The 19457-nt window shown below is 42.1% G+C and overlaps 1 protein-coding gene across 1 annotated transcript; it reads right to left on the bottom strand.

Annotated features, from left to right (window-relative positions):
* Nucleotides 1-2609: 2609 nt before the first annotated feature.
* Nucleotides 2610-19414, bottom strand: LOC133146768 (interphotoreceptor matrix proteoglycan 2-like). The gene is made up of 21 exons (XM_061270786.1): nt 19303-19414; nt 17353-17584; nt 17116-17283; nt 16410-16576; nt 16303-16331; nt 15071-15126; nt 10992-12262; nt 10766-10918; nt 10553-10611; nt 10443-10463; nt 10108-10340; nt 9937-9998; nt 9670-9865; nt 8043-9517; nt 7747-7966; nt 6291-6501; nt 5398-5586; nt 5124-5319; nt 4843-4922; nt 4598-4650; nt 2610-4518 (listed from the first exon to the last, which is right to left on the bottom strand). The coding sequence occupies exons 2-20, from the start codon at nt 17429-17431 to the stop codon at nt 4617-4619; spliced, it is 4899 nt and encodes a 1632-aa protein (XP_061126770.1). The 5' UTR covers nt 17432-17584; nt 19303-19414; the 3' UTR covers nt 2610-4518; nt 4598-4616.
* Between the last annotated feature and the right edge of the window lie 43 nt (nt 19415-19457).

Here is a 19457-nt window from a genome sequence, read left to right as displayed (position 1 = left end):
TAACACATACTTTTGTTTGACTGCTAGTTGTTTTCAGTGGTGGGAAGTAAAGAAGTAATAAGCTTTTCACCTATTTACTTGTCAGATGACTTTACTTTTACCTCCTTTTTTTTTTTTGGTCCAAATGGTATTGTTACTCTTTTTAACCATTGCGGATGGCGACGTCGAAAAGATGCAATTGACATTTTGACTGATTGAGCTCTTGGAGTCTTATAAGGCAAAAGAAATGGAGAATCCAGATAATTCATCCTTGCCTGGATTTTATTTTTACGTTGTCATCTCCACAAATAAAACCACTAGTTTCCTACAATCAAAAATGATCTGCCTATCTGACAAACAATTTCCTTATTTATTTGTTATCAGTTATCATTAAGATCATTTAGCAATTGATGGAAAGATGCTAGGAACCGATCAGCAAACCATCTGCTCCGATTTACATGCTTCATTTGCACACGGGTTTCACTAGCTGCACATCTGACTCAACATTTTAAAAGCACTATGCATCAGTAACCAGCTCGACACACTCGGGCCATCGCTTTTCCACATTAGGGGTGCGATTGAGTTGATGAAGCCTATCCCAGCTGACTCTGGGCGAGAGGTGGGATACACCCTGGATTGGTCTGCAGCCAATCGTAGGGCACTTTCACGGACAATTTAGAAAGATTTCAATAAACTTAACATGCGTGTTATACGGATGTGGGAGGAAGTTGAAGTATCTGGAAAAACATGCGCGCAAGCACGGGCTGTCGCCCTGATGTGCTGACAATGTGCGTGGAGGTTCAGTAGCGCAAATCACATTGAACAGCTAAATAAATATTTGAACTGGTTAAGTAAAATATTTTTCATTTTCAATTCAGCATTTGATAAAGATGCAAATAGTATATTTTCTGAGCGTTTTGGTTAAATGCCAAAATAAAATGTTCTGTGTAGCTGTTAACTGATTTCATAAATGTACACTATGCTGCCATATGATATAAAAATTACATAAATGTTAGCCTCACTTTAGTTGTAAAATGGGTTTGGTGGTTCCGATTTTTTTTTTCTTTGGGAGAACAAAAGGCTCTGAGTATTTAAGTTTGCGGAGCCCCACATTACAATATTTACACAGATAATGGCGGGACTGTGTTTATTTACTCAACAGCAGATGGCAGAGGCATATAATAACAACTATTACAAAACTGTATCTTCAATGTATTTTTAAATGAAAAAATACTACTAAGGGAAAATAGAGAGAAACACCAACGTCATCTTAAGACTGTTAATGCGCCATGGTAGGTGCTGCTGTTTGGATTAGCGAGTGACTTCAAAGGGGCTCAGTGATTTACTATTTAGTGTCCGCTTCTTCTTTCAACAGTGCCCCCCCCCCCGAACCTGCAATTTGTGCATGTGCAAATATAGATATCTAGCTCTCATTGGAGCAAATTGGCTAGTGATTCTTTGGCTTGCCACGCTTTTGTGAATCACCATTCCATAGGCTGTCGGCTGGCAGCCAGCAGCCTCCGCAGGCCCTTGAGTCGAGCCCTTGGGGTAATTACCTGGGCAATTGTCGTCTTTTTCTTTTCCAAACGCCTTGAAGGCTTTGCCAGAACCTCAGTACGGAGGCCTCGGGATCCTGCCGCAGGAGACCAAAAGAGGGAAGCCAGAACACAGAAAGTTCTTCAGGAGCTGCTGGGAAAGCAGTTTAGTAGTCAATCAAACACAGGTGGAAAATTCAAACAAAATAGCTAAGAGACAAACAACTTCCAACAAACATTGGTTGTTTGACTCATGTGTGTTAGGTTTCTTCAGTGACTCACGTGCACATACCCGATTCGGCTCCAACGTCCCTCTTGACTTGTCAGGTTTTCCAGATGAAGGAAACACGCGTGCGACAACGAGCGGTCCCGCATCTTGACATCAACACATCTCGTCATTATCCGGAGGACACACACTTTCCTTCCATGTGTTGCGATTTTGGAAAAGGATTTGCAGAAGTTGCTTTTGTGGCCGCCATTGTACGAGTTTCTCTACTTGGATGGTCTCAGGTCTGGAAAGCAGAGCAGCAAAGACCTCAGCCAATTTTCCACCTAAGTTTTGTGAGCAGACGGCAAACTCCGAGACGTATTCGCCACCGCACTTCCGTTTTATTCTACCCTTCAACCTTGTGTTCTTATTCTGACGTTCTGTATTGGTAATCATTTCGTCACAACTTTCATGAGCCAAACCTCCCTTGAATTAACGTGGCGGCAGATGTGACCTTTCACCTCTGCCATTAAAGCTACTTGTTCTTCGTGTGCTCCTGAATAAATGCCTGCAGAAAACCTTTGCTGTCTTCAGTTATACGAAGACTGAAGAGGAAAGGAAGAAACACACTTGAGTGTTTATGTTTGTGTGTTTGTTATGTAACAGCAACAGACCACAACGGAATTTACCTTTAATGAGCAGTTACAGTACGCCTTCCAACTTCCTGTTGGACGGACAGCGGGCCGGCTGGATGGAGATGCAAAATCATAACCCTTAAACAAAACTAAAAAACATGTTTAGTTTGGTCAAATCATTGAGTGCCAGGAGCAAACAAATTTCTTCTTTGGGTGCATGTAAATATGTCAGTGAGTCATAAGGAGACACAGTAAAAAATATTTTCATTTTATTTTAGAAAAGGGTGCTGCTCGCACAAACACACCGGACAGTCATTTCGGTCTACGATTGGACCGATAGAAAACATGATACAAAACACAAGACAATCTTCGGCAAAGCAGCTTGTTTGTTTCTTGTCCAACATGTAGACATCCATGTCCACCTCCGGTCCTCAAGGGCTGCTGTCCTGCCTCCCTCGTCTGACACGTGATTAAAATGATCAGCTATCAGCAAGCTCTGAAGGAGCCTCATAACAATCCTGATCATTTCAATCAGACGGCAGGGAAAAGAGGCAAGACAAGCGGCCCTTCAGGACCGAGTTTGGACACTCCTGATCTATAGACAAACAAACCCACAAGGAAAGTCAATATAGGGAGACTAGATATAGCTGTGTAATAAAGTTTGAAGTATGCTTTGTTTGGAGTTTTAGGTAGCACAAATTTGACCGTAAAGTTTTTTTTTGTGATAAAGTCTTTCATTTATTAAGCCTTGACAAATCCTTGTGCCTGAAAGATTTATTCACCAACTATTCAAGTTCAATGTGATCATTTCAAAGGTGAACTTCAGACTAAGTGGGAACATAATTAAGTTTCAATATGCTAAAAAGATTCTAATGTGATAGACACACAAAAAAAGTTCCTTTTTCCATCTTGAGAAAAGTGGGTCAGAATTATGGGTCTTTTTTGCTAAATTACCATTAAAATATAGAAATATATAAAACATACATGTTTGAAATGTTATTAGTAAGAGCGACACCAGGTTATCGTTTAAAAAAAAAATGGAAATGTATCGCCAGGCTACTCTTCATCTACGACTGCTGTAAACATGCAGGGTGCATGGCTGCACTGTACAGGTGGCTGACCAGACCAAGACAAGAGGAACAAGTTCACTGATCCAGGTTGAAACGCTTAAGTTGTTTCTAGGGCCCCGAGCTGCTTCATGTCCACAAGCTAACAGAGCAACCAAGGCACTGAGGAGGCGCACGTCGGCCTAAAGAACAAACCCGGGAAAACAGAAGGTTTCTGGAAAGAGGACAAATTCGCTACATCTCTTGCAGAGAGCGAGCAGCATCAGAGAAATCAATTGACAGTGGAAGCAACAAGGACATGACATCACAGCAGCAACAAATATTTAGGGCCTGATTTACTAAAGGTTTGCACTGGCAAGAATGTTAAATTGCCCTGTTGTTCATTTTGCAGATTCTGGAAGGCAGCTCCTTGTGTCTGGCTCAGTCCAGCACTCTGGAGTAATGGCAGTGGCCTCTACCATTTTCCATAGGATGGGGGAGATGCATCCAATTGCCTTGCACATAGAGTAAGTTGAATCATGCAAAAAAAAAATCTGTTAAGCAATGTTTGTTTGCCTTTTACGAACACGTCCAACTCAATCACTTCAAATTTGATCGTGGGATTGCGGCGCTCGCAAATCTTCCAGTTATATAAAGTGCAAAACCCTCTTTTAATTATAGTCACCACTTTTATACTCGTTGCCAACAATCTGTTAGAGTGAATGAACAAAATAACACAATTTAGTCCCCGCTAGATGTGATCTTAGTGAATCAGGCCCTTGAAGTGAAGCAAGAAAGGGAAGGAGAACATCTAATAAGTTGAAAAAACAAATGAAACCGGCCAACAACCGAAAGATCAGACACGGCCGTGAATAGGGCCAATATTCAAAAGTTGCCTTGCCAAAAAAAAAAAGAAGCTCTCATCACCGCCCAGTCCAATCAGGAATTACGTCCGCGCAAGTCAGCACTTTGACAGTCGCAAGCAAAGGCAGCTGACTTTGTAGAAAGATGGTAGTTAACCTAACCAATGTTCGTCTACTTCAGGGAGCGATTTGAACACTCAAGATTGCCAGTAAATGAATCAGGTTCATGGCGACTGGTACATTGGGGCCACCCTGAAGAAACAATGATTGAGTGAAGTAATGAGGAAAAAGTGAAGTATAAAATGAACAATGAACAGAATGACTTTAGTACCCTTTAAGCTTGCAACCCGTTATGTGGTCGAGCTGCCTCGTCGTTCCAGGTATCTGCTCCATGGAAAAAAAAATAAAAAATACAAAACAAAATAATGATGTTGAAGAATTGCTATAAAAGTTACAGATGTACATTAAACATCAAATTGAATCAAAGTTCATTTGGAATGAGTAGTATTTCATTCTTAAATGAGTAAATAACGACTTTAAATTCCATTAGTAGCTTTTAATAGTGGAATCACTCACACTTGTGTCTGCCGCACAAAGTCTGCAAAATGTTGATCCCTGGCGCACAGCTCGATGAGCTTTAGACGCTCCTGGATCTCCTGCCGGAGGTCAACAGTCAGTAATTACAAGTCCACAAAATGAACCAAAATGGCTGAATTTCTACTGCAAAGCTCAAGTGACACAGTTCATGTGCCTTTCCTGATCATGAACACTTCTTATTTGCACCTAGGGTTCAATTGTGAACACTTGAAGATCAAAAATAGACAGTAGTACCCTTTTTACTAATAGCATACACTTACATCTTTGGTGAGCGTCATGTTCTGGTAGATATGTCGGACCTCCTCGCTACTGAGCTCGTTAGACGTGGTCGTGGGGCTGCTGTACTGGGGACGCTCGTCGTCATAGCGACGGTAATATTGGGTCGTGACTGGGTCGCTCTCAAACATGGGGTTGAATTTAGTGGCACGTTCCAGAGATGGCACGCTGTCACCTCGTCTGCAACACAGAAAATTCGTCACCTTGGCAACGAATGAAGAAAGATACAAATGAACACAGAGTGACCACCGTACTGACCTCAGTGGATCCTCCATGTCGTCCGTGTCATACTGCTCACGCAGAGTCCTGGCCAAGAAGAAGATGATTCCGGCCGCGACCGCAAGGAAACCCGCGACTGAAGCAATGGCAATGCCGACCACCAGTGGCTCAGAGACGTATTCTTCACAGTGTTCGCCACGGTACCACCAGTTCTCTCCGACACGACACCTGCGGGTGGTAATTCACAATGTCATCGGCTTGGGAGCGCAGAGCGCTGACCACTGAGCTAAAAGTCTCGTCTGACAACTAAATAGTCGTAGGCGTAGTATAATGTAATTTTCAAAATGCGCTGACCTTCATTTTCGTCGATTAATGCGCTTAATTTTATTTCAACGTCCTTTATGAGTGCTAATCGCCTGCATGTATTCCAACGAATTCGGTATGCTTTCGCCATAAAAACCGTGTAACTCTCCTCTGCTGCAATGAAGGGAATGAGAGCTTTGATAGGGCCAGGAGTCAAGTCAGCTGTGTTCACACCCACAACGGCGCAATTAACTCAGACTTCAGCCCTAATATCCAGTCTTTTTATTATCATGGTATAAAGATGCTCAATTTTGATGGAATTAATTTATCAGTACGTTTATCATTGTGTGTTGTTTTGATCTTAATAATGTAAACCACAAGCTCTTCCTTTCAAACATTAAATATATGGATACAATGCTAAAAACGTACTTTCACATTTGACCTCTAACTGTGGGCTTATTGATAAAGTCTATACAGTCGCACAATGGAAATAAAACACTGGTTTCGCCCATATTTCATGCAAAGGCTCTAGCCTAGGAATGCACCAAGTGTTTACAAAATGACAATAAAGTCTGTCTCAGTCTAAGTCTAAGTTATGATTATCATCTTTTGTATCAAAGTAGCCTGACCTGCAGATGGCGCCGTTGCCAGCAATGATGTCACATTTGCCATCATTGAGGCAGAAGTCTTCTTGCACGTCACAGATGCTCTGACAAGGCAGGCCGTCCACGCTCACATATCCAGCGTCACAAACGCACTCAGCCTCGCCGGACCACCGATTGACCATACACTGTGAGAATGCATTACATGCCTGGAACTTACAGGGGTCCGCTTTGTCACCTAAACAGGACGACAGAAGGAGGCTCATTTTTATTAACTACTTCCATCTATCATGATGAACTCCTGTCACTCCTTTGAAAAAATTAATAGACTGCCCGATGACAATGCATTTGGCGCAAATCAATCTTGGAAACGATGACACCAAATAATTATATGAAATAAGAACATGGATTGGGAATTTCTCGCTCCTCCAGATCTCTTTACAATTCTTGTTAATGCTCCCTGGTTCACCTTCCTTCATGTAGCTGATGCGTTTCCCACATTTATAGTTTCCCGAGATCTCAATCAAGTAAGATTTAAGTGGCTTAAGTCGTTTTACGTGAATCAACGGAGGTCAAAAAAGTAATGAGACTATTTTAAGAGTTTAAGGAGAAGACATTACAGAACCCCCCCCCCCCCCAAAGTACAGCAGAGGAAAAGAAAAAGTACAATCAAAAAAACAAAATACCAGTAATAGCAAAATTGACTAAAAGACAATAAAGTATCCCCTAAAATATCTTTTTAACAGGTTGGGAGCTGAAATGAAGACAACAAAGTGAACTGTGCAGACACAGGTCACAAAGATGGCGACTGACCAGTGTGACTCTATTCCGCTCACGTTCGACCTAGACAGATTAATTCGGCCGCATGCAACCTGCCTGCAGCGCTTGCGTGTCAAGAGTCTTTGCAGACTGGAGTCCTCAATAATAACGTTAGTTTTTCCAATTGAATTAGATCAGCGTTGGCTCAGCGTGTTAACAGCAGATAGGGTTAGATTAGCAAGTGGTTGCTTCTCGTAAGCGCCATACTTTTTCAGTCAACAGGCAGTAGGCAGGGAACACCCTGAACTGGTTGCTAGCCAATCGCAGGGCATACAGAGACGAACAACCATCCTACCTCACACCTAGGGACAATCTGGAGGGCTCAATTTGCCTACCAAGCATGTTTTTGGGATGTGGGAGGAAACCAGAGTGCCCGGAGAGAACCCAGGCAGGCACAAGGGGAACATGTAAACTCCACACAGGAAGGTCAAAGTCAAAATCAAACCCACCACCCATGCAATGTGAGGCAGACGTGCTAACCAGTGCGTCACCATGCCACCACCATTAATGACCTATTTAAATGAAATGCAAAGATGAACATTTTTTGCCACATTTCTGGCTTCTATTTGAGAACAACCATCTGCTATCAACTGTCACCAGTTGCTAACAGCAGCATTTTTACTGCATATTCCAACAAGTTCCAACAAGACGCTCTCTGTCTTACCTGATTCAACATCCAGTGAGTACTTATCGATAGCCAGGTTCATGGTCTGGTAGGCAGTGTTAGCAAAGTCCTCAAGGATGAGGAAAACATTATTGGCATCACCTCTCGAAACGGGTTTGCCAAATCTCATGCGGCTATTGACCACAATACTGCCATTTCTGAAGTTGAGGATCTCTAAGTTCTGGAAATTGTTTAGGTTGGACTGCAAGTGTGGAACTAGCTGAAATAAACACAAAGTCAAACATAAAATGTTATTCTTGTGTCAGGTTTTCACTCCATATTGAATCAGTTCCTACCAGTTGCAGGAACCGTTGCTCCAAGGCTTTGTATTCAGAGGAGCTCTTGTTGAAAAGGTCCATAGAGAATGCCATGTTGGTCACCCTGAGTCTGAAAAACACCGTCAGGGCTTGGATCGGCCTGGTCGGCAATGCAATAGCATCTAGCTCTGAGCCCTGTGCCCCGCTGGAGTAGCCGCTGCTGTCACCATCTGTTACCATGTTGCCATACTGGAACACGTCAAGGGTGACATCCATGTCTGTCACTCCAGAGTCCTTGATAGTCTGGATTTCGGTCGCTTCTGTACTGTCGCTGTTTTCCGGAAGCATTGAAGTTACCGTTTTGAGGACTTCCAAATTTGTTCCTAAATCCTCATCAGTTTTTTTGACGTTGACTTCTGGCGACACTGTGCTGAATAGATGATCTTCATGATTGGAGTGCTCGGGATTAAGAGAGTCGTCGTCTTCAGGCGCTGAATCTGACACACGAGTGAAAGGTGAATCCTTCTCAGGAGAAAGAGCAATAGGGTTAGGGTCTGAACTAACAGGAGTTGAAGTGGTAACAGGAGCAGAGGTTGTAGTCGTTGTGAGAGCTAAAATTTCATCTACAACCAGGTCTTCATCGAGTGGAATGACAGCTGTTGTTTGCTGCGTTAAGAGGCTCAGTTGGTCCTCTAACACTTCAACCTTATCATGATGGGTTTCTGGAAGTGGCAAACTGGGTTCTTCAGGTAGGTTTTCCTCAGGAGGCGATTGAGAAGGTACGGCCTCAAGGTCTGATTCTTCGCCTATAACTGTCATACCTTCTTCAACCGATGCCCCTTGTGTGGTCTTGAGAAAAGCTTTCGTGGATTCGCTTGTCACTGCCACTTCTGGGTGTTCATCTGCCGAGGTCTGCAGCTGAGGTGCGCCCATAAATGCCACCGAATTGTGTTGATCCCGCGTCATCTGAGAATCTTCATAGAGGCCAGATGCTTCCACTGTTTGTACCGACAACTCAACTGTCAAGGTGCCTATTGGTGAAAATACAGGTGGATCAGCGGTAGAGAACGGTGGGTTTGTGCTGATATGAGGTGGAAATAAAACGTGATCCAACAATGGGTTTTCTATGTCTGGCATAGAGGCCTCTGATGTAGGAAGTGTGGAAGTGTATAACAGTGTAGAAGGGGTAGGCTTGAAACCCATGACGCCGTCCTGATTGGTTAGTGACTGACCAGAAGCTTCAATTGCTTCCTGGATTCCATCATCCTCTTCCAGATCCGGTGGTGGCAGGGACTCCAGATGGGTTTCACCATAAAAGCTTACTTCTACAGACTGAAGAAATGCAATCTGCCCGTCTCCCGAGAAACCAGAGCCAGATTCAAAATCCATTGTGACCTCAAGACCTTTTTGAGGAGGTGAAGCATTGGAAGCTTTATGATCCTCTTGGACGGGTTGGTTTTCAGCACCAGGAGCATTGCTCACAAGAAAACCCTCCTTTTCAATATTTTCATCAGCTGTCAATCACAGAAACGCACGACGGGAACATTAAACACGTCTAACAATGCATCGAGATGAATTAGTTTCAATATTGATCAAAGAAGACAACGTGGGAGAATATAAACAAGTCTGTGAACATGTTTGAATTGAATCCTTTACTTGAACTCACCTGCTATCCTCTCTGGGGTCGGTAAAGATGTTGCACTCTCATCAACTGTGAAAACGTCATTTTCGCTCACAGCTTTACTCTTTACATTTTTCCACGTGGGGTCAAATAGGAACTCATCCTTTTTCAGATAAATGTCACTGTTCTCCATAACTTGAGTCGGTTCATCGGGTGGTCTCTCTGCAGCAAGGACGTTATCCTGTCCAGAAGATTATCACATATTAATCAGAAGGATGAAAGATGGAGGTTTGTGTATTTGTTAGTAGTCACCATGTTGTCATAGATGTCAGCTGGTCGACTCGTCGGTTTTCCTGGAGGAAACAGATTCTCATCTGTAGGACACAGATGACAAATTTCAACAATTTGTGATTCTGAAGTTGATTAATGTGAGTGTCAACTCTGCATTCTTAAGAGATGAAATCTAGATATGTATCCAGTCACCGTTCTCTGTTCCCAGACTACTGTTGGTCAGGAAGTTGTCTTTGCGTAGAGCTTCCGTAATGTAGTTGCGTAAATCTGTGATAGTGTAAACCACAGTTGGCTCCTCGGCAGCCGCAGGGTAGTTCTTCTCCACCAGGTTGTTCTGTAGCGTGATGAAATCCATCGTAGCATCAGAGATGCCATCACTATTTGCTCCCAAAGTGATGGCATAGTGGACGTGGACCACCAGACCCCTAAAAAGACAAAAATCAAACAAAAGCAAATCATTTTCCCACCGTTACCTAATTGCTTATTGGATATGCAGTAATTTGAACTCTTAAAGGTTGCAGACTTACCGTTCCAGGTCCTTTTGAGGTCTGACAACAGAAAAAAAACACAGAAAAACTGGGAAAAAAGTTCTCAACACAAGTCTGTTGGCAATAATTTCAGCATTACAAATCTGCACCTGAATTCGATGACAAAGACATTCTTGAAGCTTGGCAGTTTCTCAAAGGCATCTCTAACCTGGAAATGAAAGACAGTGAGCAAAGATGGTTTTGATTACTTGATTATGTAGATTTTGAAGAAAAACTGCTGAACCACTAAACATGAGCACAAAGACTTTCGAGACCTTTCAATTATTTAACTCAAAGCTCAACTTGGTTGTGAATGAGCATACCCTGCGGGTAAAGTGTCGAACTAGTTGCTGGTAGCGGACACTACTTGGGTCCCTCAAAGCACCGTTATAGGATTCTTCTCTCAGTGTAATGCTCAGCTCCACCATCTGGTCCTCCAGAGGCCTCGAGAAGGTGTTGTCAATTTCATTATGAAGCTGAATGTGCAAGACCATAGAAAAGGTTTAGTGGGGTTGAAAAAAATTCAGCTCTGAGATGTGGGTGACTCACCGAGTTCTGCTGGTCCTCAAAGGGGAGACCTAGCAAGTTGTCATCGGCCTTCAGAGGCCTTTCTGTGGAATCTGGGAAGTTGCCGTTGTTGTATTCCACAATATATGTTGTGGTGGCTACCATGTAATTGCTCGGTGTGACCTCAACCTTGGCATCACTCTCCAAAGTGGCTTCAACAACAGCTTGATGGAGAGGTGCCTCTGTATGTATTCCTTCTCCTGTAGAGATGAGCTGGACATTGTCAGCAGGAACCTCTGCAAGATGTGTCTGGATACTTTCTAAATCCTCAGAGGATGGGCCAAGATCTTTACCCAGGAGCACTTCCTCAATCGCAGGAAATATTTCTGTGATATCAACTTCAAGTGTAGAACTCTGCGTGGTCGTTTCAGATAGAAGGTCCACCTCAGGGTCTTCCTGAAGTTCTTTCATAATTTCTTGCAGCTCTGATTCAGCACCTGGCAGTAACTCCTCTGAACTCTCCACAAAGATAACTGGTCTTGGATCGTCAACAGACTCAGGATGTGACTCACCCATGTCCGTTTGGATTGGAAGAGTTTCAGGTTCAGAACTTTTAGTTGTGGACTCACCCGTTTCCTCACCAGGATCAGGGGTCTTCTTGGCCGATGTTGTGTCAAGGTGGATACTGTGTGTATCAGGTACTTCAGGTTCAGGTTCATTTCCTATGGATTGGTCAGTTACCTCCCCGAGCTTCATATCATGTGACAGTGGTTCTTCTTCCAAAGTTTCTGCGGGAATCTCTGACTCTGCAGCTCGAATTGGTGCTTCAGCTAGATTTTCATCTGTTTCTTCAATGGGTTCTTCTTCCCGTGCCTCATCATCTAATTTAATAGTTTCTTCTGTCGCCACCGTTGGCTCTTCCTCATTTGTGGCACTATCGTCAACATCAAATGGATCGTTCATAGAACTTATTTTCTCCTTTTCCAATGTTGTTTCTTCAGTCAGGGTGACTGACTGAACTGTATCTGTAAAAGCCTCCTCGGTCAAAGTGATGACCCCTGTATGACTATCCTCTTGTGGGACCTGGGCAGTCGGCTTAGAGATTAGCGTCACAATAGCATTAGGAGAAACCTTAGTGCTCTTGTCAGCGTGACTTCCGACGTTAGAGCCGCAGTCTAGCGACTCATCTGCCGCATTTACAACAACAGTGTCGTAGGTCAACTCTTCAGGAGTCTTTGTTAATTCTCTTTCAAGGACTTCCTCAAGTGTAGAAGGTGAGGGTGTCCAAGTAGTGGCCTCGTAACCAGGGGTTTCTTCGATGACAACATCCAAGGAAAAAAAACAAAAACAAGAAACACCATTTTTTTCAACAAACACATAAATAAAAAGACAAATCATATGGAACAAAGTCGAGACAAATTTGTTTGGTTCTTCATGCACAAACATAACAGTGTTCTCATGCTGCAGTTTGCACCTGACAGCAATCTTTGGAGCATTTGAACTTCAGACTGCCGTTTTTTTACCAAACCTAGACTGCACAGGTCATGAAGGTCCCGTGGTTGTGATGACCCTGGTACTCGTCCAGCACTAAGCTCGAGAAGCCTTCAGCTGCATGTCCGCCATTGACCAGGCTGTGGCCTGTAAATAGGCTTAATGAGCTATTCCAGGCGCAGGGTGGATGTGTTCGGGCACCCACCGCTCGCTGCTGCTTGTGGGGTGTAAGCTGAATGACGACAACTGCTCACAGCCAATTTCAAATCTGCGTGCATTTTTACACAATACTGTCTCCACATCTCCATCTGTTATTGGTGGAGTTGCAGTTTTTGACCACATTGTCACTGGTGACCTTGGAAGACCTCAGGTGAATTTTGACAACCTTTAAAGTTGGGCAATTGTTGAATACCATTGCAAATGGAGGCATGGTGAGACAGTTGTTTTAAATTTGATTCCTTTCTGTGATTTTCAGAATATTTTGCATCTTGATTCTCCCTCTGCGATGTTTTTGTAAATCTAATTTGAAGTTATGCAGTTAGAGCCCATAAATAGCTCTCTACCTTGCCTCTTCCGCTGTTGTCCCTTATTGACTTCCTCACTCCAATTTAATGGAAGAGTGATAAAACAGTAGCCAATCCTAACCAAGCCGAGCCAAAGGGAAATGTTTGGTGGTGACACTGCTGCCGTCAGGTTAATTATCTTGTATATTTTGTTTCTTATCTGTCCAAGCTTCTCAAGAACAAAAATGCCAAATAAATGTAGGACTTTCTACAAAAGAATCACCGATTTGAGGACTTTTACTTAGGAATTAGAGCATATCACAGACTGAGAAAGCACTACTTAAAGTTCTTATCTTGGCATTAAGGTCTTCAAATCAGTTTAAATCCCACTTGTAAGATCGCTTACGAGTTCAACATTTTTCAACACAACGTCTACGTTGTCCATCCTCGTTCAGCTACGGTGCACGGTGCATTGCTAAGTGCAGTGAAAATAACTTTATGTATAAAGAAACAATCACTTTCCACTCCAAATTTAAAGTGTGCCTCAAAGCAAAACAACCTACAATTTCCTGCTACCCAATTTAGACAAAACTATCAGAAGCCTTTTTTCTTCGGGAAACCTTTTTTAAATTTATTGTCTTTAGTTGATGCTTTAAAACTAGTGCATGCTTGTGACCTCTAGTGTGGATTATTGTCACTCTTTCTTAGCAGGCTGCTCCATCAAGTCGCTAAATACTCTCCAGCTGGTCCTAAATGGTGTGGCACGAATACTGACCAACAAGGAATAGAGGTCATATTTTCACAGTACTACTTGCTTCACTAAACTGGATCCCTCTACAATTTAGAATTCAACTTCAAATGTATTATATCATAAAGTAAAAATGGTCAGAACTTGTGGTTCCTTATGAATCCACAAGAGCAGCGGTTCTCAGACTTTCGAGGTCTTGAGAACAATTAGTGCCACTCTTCCGCAGACAGAGGAATGCGGCCAGTCAATACAGTGTTTCATGATTAGCCGCGTCTCGGCATTGGTTTTGCGGTACAGTTGCATGACGTGACCACGTCAGAAATTGTGACCAATCAGAATACGCACAGTTGACATCGCAAGTTGTTATAAAATCGTCGGGGCGAGTGGTTAATTTTTTGTGATGTTCAGGTCCTCGTCAGATTCTGGAGCATCAACTAGCGTGCAGTGGCCCAGATTGAATTGTGTGCTCTCCAACATGCTATGCAGATTTGGAACTTTCCAATCTAATTATCCATGACCTATTAAATAGTAAGTAATTTAACCTACGGTAATTGATTCAATCAAATATTTATCCATTGTCGCAAGCAAGAAATGCTGCACACATCCAGGGTTGTCAGACTTGTCGGCTATGTACCGTATACGTCACAATCATATCAGAGCTTTTGATAAGCCCAAAGCTAAGGCAGGGAGAAGTAATTGGTTTAGTATGTCTGTTTTATTGGGTCATCCCCATACTATGTTACATTTAATGATACAACAAAAATTTGGAAATTATATTGTCAACCCCCAATCTGCGGACCACCACGGAGCCCAGTTTGAGAACCACTACACTCCCAAAGTTCACATTTACACGATTCCCCAAATCAATGACAGTAGAACCGGATGCAGACGTTTCACTTATAAGGCTTCGGTTCAGTGGAACCATTTTTTTTCTGGGATCATTTTAAAAGCAGAGGTTTCTATTCCTCTTCCTTCTCAGGGCTGACTCAGGTTTGTCCTGGGTCAAGCCTTAAATAAGCTTCCATAGGTCTAGACTGCTGGGGAATCTTCTATGATCCAGGGAGCCTGTCTCTCTCACTGCAGCTGTTTGCATTCAAATTGTCTGCCTAAATGTATGCCCTTCATTTGAGTTACTCAACATCAGAGTTACAGTACAGTGATTATTATTTGCACTTTTCTCTCTTCCATCATTTCATTAAATATTGGGTTTTATCATTGTTTTTCTTTACTAATTTGTTTTGCACCGTGTCCTTGAGTGCCCAGAAAGGCTGCTATAAATAGATGTATTGTCTTTAGCATGATTATTATAATTATTGACAATCTTAGAAATAGTAACAATGAACATTATTAGGAATTATAAACATTTGGTGTCACTTTACCTGGCTGGGCACTGGTCAAATGTCCTCCAACCGGAATCCCTTGCAAACTTTCAGAACTGCAAGACACAAACACAAATTGAATAAGAGAAAATATATCTATATTTTTTATTTTGTTTTTAACATTTAATCTTTGTACACATCTATGTATGGCCGGCAACAAAGCACAGCAAAAGCATCACACAAATGTACATGTGAAGAAATCAAATGCAACGGAAAGCAATTAAAAAAATTGCAGCCAGACATTTTTTGTCGTGGATACTGTATCTAAAATACTTAACAATTTTGCAGCCAAACTATTTTAATATTGAAAGTAGTTTTCTCTGCATCTCAACTACTTTAGTTGTAGCACCATGGCTTGTATTTGAGTTCTTCTGTCATCAGATACAATAATGACGAAACAAACGTTTAGAAAATTAAAAGCACTAAAAAGGTACAACCTGGCCTGCCGTATCTAATTGACTGATACATGGAGGCCTACCTGCACAGAGGTGGGCCTGAGCTGATGGGAACACTGCAGCAGGTGAGGAAAAAAAAAAAAGCACTTTTTATGATGCTTGCAAACAGATAGTGTATGTTTGTCTTTGTTCACTTCTCCAAACCTCAAATCATTAAAATACATACCATAAAGAAAAAAATTCTAATTATTTTAAAATATCTATTCTAAAAAAAAAAAATCTCAATATTCTATCAGATGTTCTATTATAGTGCCTAATAACAATTAGAGTATAAATCATTTTTTCAAAGAAATAAAAACAGCATTACTGAACCCAATATGAAAACTGAGGTCAACAGTCGAAAACCATTCTGACTGACCATATATGTAAGTGCGGTCGTTAATACAACTTAGATCACTTGGCAATCCAAACTTTTAAGAGTGGAGCGCTTTGTGAAAAATACATTTTGACCCAACAAACAACATCTTGTACTCATACACTCATTTGTGTCCAGCCATTTCCGCAATAACGGCTCTGTATTATTTTGACAGGGTGGTAAATATACACTGATATGTGTCATTTCCTCAGTTATGTCCCAATAAAATTAATATTTACAAAAGTAGGCAAATCAAGCTGTCCAAATAAAATGGCATCACATTTGGTCTATTTTTCTGGATTGGAATATAAATAAACAAGACATTAGAATAATATTCAATCGTGCATTGTAATTATCATCAGCGCACCTCAAAAGCATCAAAATGTGCCCATCAGTTGGCAAGAATGTGAAACTTTACTGACCTGCTTATGGGCGCCGCCATGCCAACCCTCTGAAAGAGACACCCAGGAAGCTTGTTAAACTTGTCGAGCTGAAACATGATTTGGGTCACACCATAATGAATACTCACGCTCTTAACGAGGCTGAGGTGTTCTTCCGATTGACTGAAGAACGAGCCAATCTCCTTGATGCTAATGGAGCCATCCATGCAGCGGCCCACCCAGTCGTGGTACTGGCCACGATCTGGCAGCTGGTCCCAGAATATCTTGAAGGCCTCCCAGACTGTCTCCTGGCACACTGGAAGACAACAGAAGCTCAAGACCAGGGGCCACCAACATGGGACCACATAAGTAGCCTGTGCTTCCTTGCAAGTGATGGGAAATTGTTATTTCCTTGGCACTTTGTAGTAAGAACCTGAAGATGTAAACACTGGTTTTTACCTTTTTAAACAATTGTTAGCAATTGTCGCAAAAAAACATTAGTATGATCATGTGCCTTCAAATAGATGAATAGGAATGACTAAAGGCAATTTTGACAAATTGGTTATTTCCAAAGTATATGTCAAACTGGTATCTCTTCACATTTATCTGTGCCCAAGAATGAGCTCACAAGTTCAAAAATGTTAGTGCAGCTTCAGGAAATCAAACGTCTGTGTGACCTGGATTGGAAACGTAACCTAGTTTATGTGACATCTGACCTCCGCGCCATTAGTTGCCTTTAAGGATGCCAGACATGCCTTCTAAGCTGGTTAGCATGTTAAGTAAGACGTGAGCATCACGTATTGTGAAAATGCAAGTATAAAATGTCAAAATGGACATTGGTACAATAAGACAAACCTCTGAGGTGAAAGTAGTTGAGGTGGTTGGAGACAGCTTGGTCTAACGTCTCCTGACTGCAAAGTTTCACTCCGCTGGGAAACAGAAGGTTCCTTTTCCTGCGAGTCATGGATCCATGATGCCTTAACATAAGCTGCAGGTCTTCAGAAGAACCCTCCGTCTCATCACCTGAGAACAGGAAGGAGGCACGGGTTGACCGCAACAGCCGAGTGAGAAGCCTGCCACTCCCAAACTGACCTGTGTCCATGTCGACGCAGCCTGACAAGAGCAGCAGCCCTAACGTCCATAGCCACAACCCGCGATGCATTCCCGCCATCTCGAACCCAACGGCGCAGCGCACGTCCTCAGCTCATGCGTAACGTCCCTCACACTTGTCCAGACGTCGTTTGGTGACGAGATGGAGGGAGGAAGCTCGCCTGGTGGCTTCGTCTCAGGTGAGCAGATGGACACTTTAATCCTATTTGTTAAGCTGTTGGGGTGGATGAGCGTTAGCGGGCAGACGTTATTTACTTGACCCGGCTTCCTCAATTTGTTTCTCGTGTCAAGCTAGCGGAGCTCCCGAGGCCGTTTTGTCTTTCTTTTAATTACAGTTGCAGTAGAAATATTAATAAATCGTTTCTTGATGTAGCGGTACATATAAAGCTGCTGATACTTTAAAAGTTGTTCTTTTATAAATTCCTTGTCATAAACCCGATTTGTATCAGTTGTTATAAAGTTGCTGTTTCCGTGCTTTATCCTCATGTCGTACAACATATAAAGCTACAGAGCTTTATATACTGACAACTGTGAGAAGTTGTCAGTGCGTCGAGCGGTCTTCCATATAGAACATCTGGTTTTCTCGAGTGCCCGGCCGGCCGGCCCTGCTTTCTGTAAATACTTGATAAAAACTTTTACTTTTCAACTTTTGTGTCACGTCTGGTTCTTGGTCCCTAAACTGCTCCACACATGACACAAGTAATAGAAGTGGGTTTTTTAGGGGGTTAGGGTTAGGGCCACCAACACTGTTTGCAGTAATATGGTCTATTGGTGACAATAAGTGTTGTGTTAGCACCGAATGTTTATTTTAGAATCATGGCCAGAATGTTTAACCTTGATTTCATTAGACGATATGAAATCCAGATTCATGATTTGGAGCAGTTTTCTTCAGCTGGACCTGAGGTCTTAGACAAGGTGGAGGGAATTTTGTCAATTGCAAATGGGAGTCTCTAGGGTTTCGGATAGGAAGCAAAAAAATATATATACATTTTAATTATTTCAGGTTAATCAGAGGCACTAAGCGGTGGCAAGTATGTATTTAATGAGTTTGAATTTAAATGGTTAATTCTGAAGACGGGCACATGCTAGTTCAGAGGCTGTGCACACAAAGATTTTAAAAAAAAAAAAAAAAAAAAAGAAGCTGTATGACAGCTATGTCATTAAAAGATGGGTGTTTTTAATTTATTTTGGTCTAATTTTTTAATATTACAAAATTTAGTAATTGAATAAGAGAGTGAAAACTTTATACACACTCCTTATGAGGATAACACTCGGGTAAAATTAATATTTATCAAATTTAAAAAAGCTACATTCCTATAACGAAACAAGGGCTGCTAATAATTATGGCGGGTTTTCCCCACAGTCAAATGAGCATCAGGTTACATTCAATGAGAACATGAATGCGATTCCAGCTCCAAACATCTCCACCACCCCTTCGTCAACAAGAGCGGACATCTTTTATTGGATAATGAGCTTAATAGACACCAGGGGACAGCCTCAAATCCTGCAGTACACTGGTCTCAAGATCACAGCACAAAATACTCCACGTCACCCCCACGACGCTTGTTTTAGTTTGAAGTTGTATGGATGCAGCCGATCAGGATCAGTATCTTAAGGACAAAGATTATTTTTGGAGTCTGGGATACAAATCCGTTAATCTTCCGTTCCCGTTGGGCAGATTAGCCAAGACTACGATGGGATGAGTACCATGCAGGATCCAGTTAGGACCAAGGAGGGCCAGACTTAAAAAATAAAAATAAAAAAATGGCGAATTGATTTTCTGGACATCAGACGTCATGAAGAGCAGCAGTAAAGAGTGAAACTCTTTGAAATAATGTGTTGAAAGACTGCATAACAGATTTAATTTAACTGAAAATGTTGTTGGAAGTGAAAAAAGTTTGATTGTAGTTATAAAAAAAGAAATGGACCTACTGCTGGTTGATCCTGCTGACGAGCTGTAAGCTGATTGATCGTCTGCAAGCTTTTGCACCTGACCTTTCACCCCATCTCACATACCAAGAACACACTGCAGTTCCGAAAACAGAAAATTAGCAATCAAACAAACTGATGGTTGAAGAATCGTGAAA

This window comes from Syngnathus typhle, linkage group LG2 (assembly GCF_033458585.1).
Source record: "Syngnathus typhle isolate RoL2023-S1 ecotype Sweden linkage group LG2, RoL_Styp_1.0, whole genome shotgun sequence".
NCBI lineage: Eukaryota > Metazoa > Chordata > Actinopteri > Syngnathiformes > Syngnathidae > Syngnathus > Syngnathus typhle.
This window is presented reverse-complemented; position numbering and strand designations above follow the sequence as displayed.

Coding starts and splice junctions, on each gene's coding strand:
- LOC133146768 (XM_061270786.1), bottom strand. CDS start 17,431: ATGGCGGGAATGCATCGCGGGTTGTGGCTATGGACGTTAGGGCTGCTG. Junction 16,332..16,409: donor ACCTCAGCCTCGTTAAGAGC/GTGAGTATTCAT, acceptor TGTCTCTTTCAG/AGGGTTGGCATGGCGGCGCC. Junction 10,464..10,552: donor GTCTTTGTCATCGAATTCAG/GTGCAGATTTGT, acceptor TTCTGTTGTCAG/ACCTCAAAAGGACCTGGAAC.